Source organism: Rhinopithecus bieti, unplaced genomic scaffold (genome assembly GCF_001698545.2).
Source record: "Rhinopithecus bieti isolate Rb0 unplaced genomic scaffold, ASM169854v2 scaffold_28055, whole genome shotgun sequence".
NCBI classification, from domain to species: domain Eukaryota; kingdom Metazoa; phylum Chordata; class Mammalia; order Primates; family Cercopithecidae; genus Rhinopithecus; species Rhinopithecus bieti.
In genome coordinates, this window is record NW_016812914.1 from 154,304 (window position 1) to 158,376 (window position 4,073).

Consider the following 4,073-nt stretch of genomic DNA (forward strand, 5'->3'; position numbering starts at 1 on the left):
GAGATGCTGTTTCTTAAGACCCAGCCATTGAGGCTCACTGTCCTGATATTCGGCAGATCACAGCCTGCCTGATGGTCAGTCACTTCACAGTTGTAGCATTTTTTGGAATTTTTTTTAATTTTAAGACAGGGTCTCAGTCGGCCGCCTAGGCTGGAGTGCAGTGGTGCAATCTCAGCTCACTACAGCCTCCACCTTCAGGGCTCAAGCAGTCCTCCCACCTCAGCCTCCTGAGTAGCTGGGATTACAGGCGTGCGACACCACACCGGCTAATTTTTATCTTTTAGTAGAGAAGGGTTTCACCATGTTGGCCAGGCTGGTCTTGAACTCCTGACCTCAGGTGATCCGCCTGCTTTGGCCTCCCAAAGTGCTGAGATTACAGGCGTGAGCCACGGTGCCTGGCCCCATCTCTATAAAAAATTTTAAAATTAGAGCCAGGTGTGGTGGCAGGTGCCTGTGGTCCCAGCTACCCAGGAGGCTAAGGCAGGAGGATCGCTTGATCCCAGGAGGTGGAGGCTATGGTGAGCTATGATGGTGCCTTTGCACTCCAGCCTGGGCAACAGGAAGACCCTGTTTCTTTTTTTTTTTTTTTTGAGACGGAGTCTCACTCTGTCGCCTGGGCTGGAGTGCAGTAGCTGGATCTCAGCTCACTGCAAGCTCCACCTCCCGGGTTCATGCCATTCTCCTGCCTCAGCCTCCCGAGTAGCTGGGACTACAGGTGCCTGCTACCTCGCCCGGCTAGTTTTTTGTATTTTTTAGTAGAGACAGGATTTCCACCGTGTTAGCCAGGATGGTCCCGATCTCCTGACCTCGTGATCCGCCCGTCTGGGCCTCCCAAAGTGCTGGGATTACAGGCTTGAGCCACCGCGCCCGGCAAGACCCTGTTTCAAAATAAAACAAAAGATGGAAGGAACCAAAGGATTCCTGCCCTGGGTTTCATTTCTTTTCTCTGAGTCCTGGGAGAGCAGAGGGTCCCCACTCGTCCAGGGACACACACACTCACCCACTTGCCCAGACCCAGGGCCTGATGGCAGCGCCTCACCCCACAGGTGGAGGAGAAGATCAAGCAGACGCACCGCAAGTACCTGCTGCAGGAGCAGCTGAAGATCATCAAGAAGGAGCTGGGCCTGGAGAAGGACGACAAGGACGCCATTGAGGAGAAGTTCCGGGAGCGCCTCAAGGAGCTCGTGGTCCCCAAGCATGTCATGGATGTTGTGGACGAGGAGCTGAGCAAGCTGGGCCTGCTGGACAACCACTCCTCGGAATTCAAGTGAGCGCCAGGCCCGGGGCGGCCCAGCCCTTGGGCAACCCCTTCTCAGCCCGTCTTGGGCAGGCCAGGGGACCCAGCAGGAGAGCCCTGTGGCACCTTCTTGCTGTGGCAGGTGCTTGGTGGTGGGCTAGGGGGTACTCGGTGAGCATCAGTCCTGTTCCTGGGCAGGACACGTCATCACCATCTCCATTCCCCAAGGAAATCGAGGCTCAGGGCTGTGGAAGTGGTGGTCAGGGCCTGTGAGCTGGTACGTGGTGCCAGGGATTTGAACCCAGGGACACCTGGCTCTACACCAGGGCTGCTTTTTTTTTTTTTGAGATGGAGTCTCGCTCAGTTGTCCAGGCTGGAGTGCAGTGGTGCAATCTTGGCTTACTACAACTTCTGCTTCCCAGGTTCAAGCAATTCTCCTGCTTCGGTCCCTCAAGTAGCTGGGACTACAGGCATGCACCACCATGCTCCGCTAATTTTTTGTATTTTTAGGAGACATGCGGTTTCACCATGTTATTCAGGCTGGTCTTGAACTCCTGACCTCAAATGATCCGCCTGCGTTGACCTCCCAAAGCGCTGGGATTACAGGCATGAGCCACCGCGCCTGACTTTTTCTTTCTTTTTTTTTTTTTAAGACAGTCTTGCTCTGTCGTCCAGGCTGAAGTGCAGTGGTGTAGTTTTGGTTCACTGCAACCTCCACCTCCCAGGTTGAAACGATTCTACTACCTCAACTTCCTGAGTAGCTGGGATTACAGGCATGCGCCACCATCCCAGTTAATTTTTAGTATTCATAGTAGAGATGGGGTTTTGCTGTGTTGGCCAGGTTGGTCTCAAAACTCCTGACCTCAAGTGATCACCCACCTTGCCCTCCCAAAGTGCTGGGATTACAGGCATGAGCCACCTCATGCCATCTCAGCTCTCCTGACAAGAGTCAGCAGTGGACCTCCAGCCGTCCCCTCCTTCCTGCGCTGGGTGCTTTGGACAGGGCAGTTTGTAAATTTTTTTTTTTTTTTTTTTTGAGATAGCGTCTCGCTCTGTCGCCCAGGCAGGAGTGCAGTGTCTCGTCTCACTGCAAGCTCCGCCTCCCGGGTTCATGCCATTCTCCTGCCTCAGCCTCCGGAGCAGCTGGCATTACAGGCGCCTGCCGCCACGCCCAGCTAATTTTTTGTATTTTTAGTAGAGGCAGCTTTTACTGTGCTAGCCGGGATGGTCTCAATCTCCTGACCTTGTGATCCGCCTGACTTGGCCTCCCAAAATTCTGGGATTACAGGCGTGAGCCACTGTACCCGGCCTATAAACTGTTTTATAGAGATGGGGTCTCGCCGAGTTGCCCAGGCTGGTCTTGAACTCCTGGGCTCCAGCGATCCTCCCACCTGGGCCTCCCAAAGAGCTGGGATGACAAACGTGAGCTACTGCGCTTGGCCCCACACATGGTTTCAAGCCCCGGGCAACCACACGGCCAAGTCCAGCAGACACACGGGCAGCTCGTGAGCTCCGCTCAGCATCTCTCATCTTTCCCCTGACAGTGTCACCCGCAACTACCTAGACTGGCTCACGTCCATCCCTTGGGGCAAGTACAGCAACGAGAACCTGGACCTGGTGCGGGCACAGGCAGTGCTGGAGGAAGACCACTACGGCATGGAGGACGTCAAGAAACGCATCCTGGTGAGCCCAGTGTCTGGCCGGCTATGGATTTGCATGTGGGCAGTGGGCCCAGGCCCAGGACTCTGTGTGCTGTGGGTTGAGATTTCAAAGGAGCCCCCTGGTGAATTCGTTGGCCTGGGGGTGCTGGTCGGGGGGATCCTGACGGAGGGAGCATCCTGCCCTGCCCCCGGGGGCTCGAGGATTTCCCAGATGGACTGAAGTCATGCCCGATAGGCCGAGCATGGTGGGGCTGCTTGTCCCAGCTACTCAGGAGGCTTAGGTGGGAGGATCACTTGAGCCCAGGAAGCTGAGGCTGTGGTGAGCTGTGATCATACCACTGCACATCAGGTTAGGTGACAGAGTGAGACCCCCATCTCTACAAAAAATTTTAAAATTTGGGCCGGGCGCCATGGCTCATGCCTGTAATCCCAGCACTGTGGGAGGCCGAGGCGGGCAGATCACGAGGTCAGGAGATCGAGACCATCCTGGCTAACACAGTGAAACCCCAACTCTACTAAAAATACAAAAAATATTAGCCGGGCGTGGTGGCGGGCGCCTGTAGTCCCAGCTACTTGGGAGGCTGAGGCAGGAGAATGGCATGAACCCAGAAGGCAGGGCTTGCGGTGAGCCTAGATTGCGCCACTGCACTCCAGCCTGGGCAACAGAGCAAGACTCCATCTCAAAAAAAAAAAGCCGGGTACGGTGGCTCACGCCTGTAATCCTAGCACTTTGGGAGGCAGAGGTGGGCGGATCATGAGGTCAGGAGATCGAGACCATCCTGGCTAACAAGGTGAAACCCTGTCTCTACTAAAAATACAAAAAATTAGCCGGGCACGGTGGCAGGTGCCTGTAGTCCCAGCTACTCGGGAGACTAAGGCAGGAGAATGGCTTGAACCTGGGAGGCGGAGCTTGCAGTGAGACGAGATTGCTCCACTGTGCTCCAGCCTGGGTGACAGAGTGAGACTCTGTGTCAAAAAAAAAAAAAATTAGTCTGGTGTGGTGGTGCATGTCTGTAGTCCCAGCTACTCGGGAGGCTGAAGTGGGAGGATTGCTTGAACCCAGGAGGTGGAGGCTTCGGTGAGCTGTGATGGCGCCACTACACTCCAGCCTGGGCGACAGAGCAAGACCTTGTCTGAAAATTATTTTATTTTATTTTATTTTATTTTATTTATTT

General features: G+C 54.8%; 1 protein-coding gene across 1 annotated transcript in view; it reads left to right on the forward strand.

The window, feature by feature from the left end:
- Positions 1 to 4,073, forward strand: part of LONP1 (lon peptidase 1, mitochondrial) — a 28,313-nt gene that overhangs the window by 15,801 nt on the left and 8,439 nt on the right. The window contains exon 9 of the mRNA XM_017847163.1: positions 2,782 to 2,920. Within this exon, the coding sequence (XP_017702652.1) occupies positions 2,782 to 2,920 (139 nt within the window). The remainder of the gene's footprint in view (positions 1 to 2,781; positions 2,921 to 4,073) is intronic.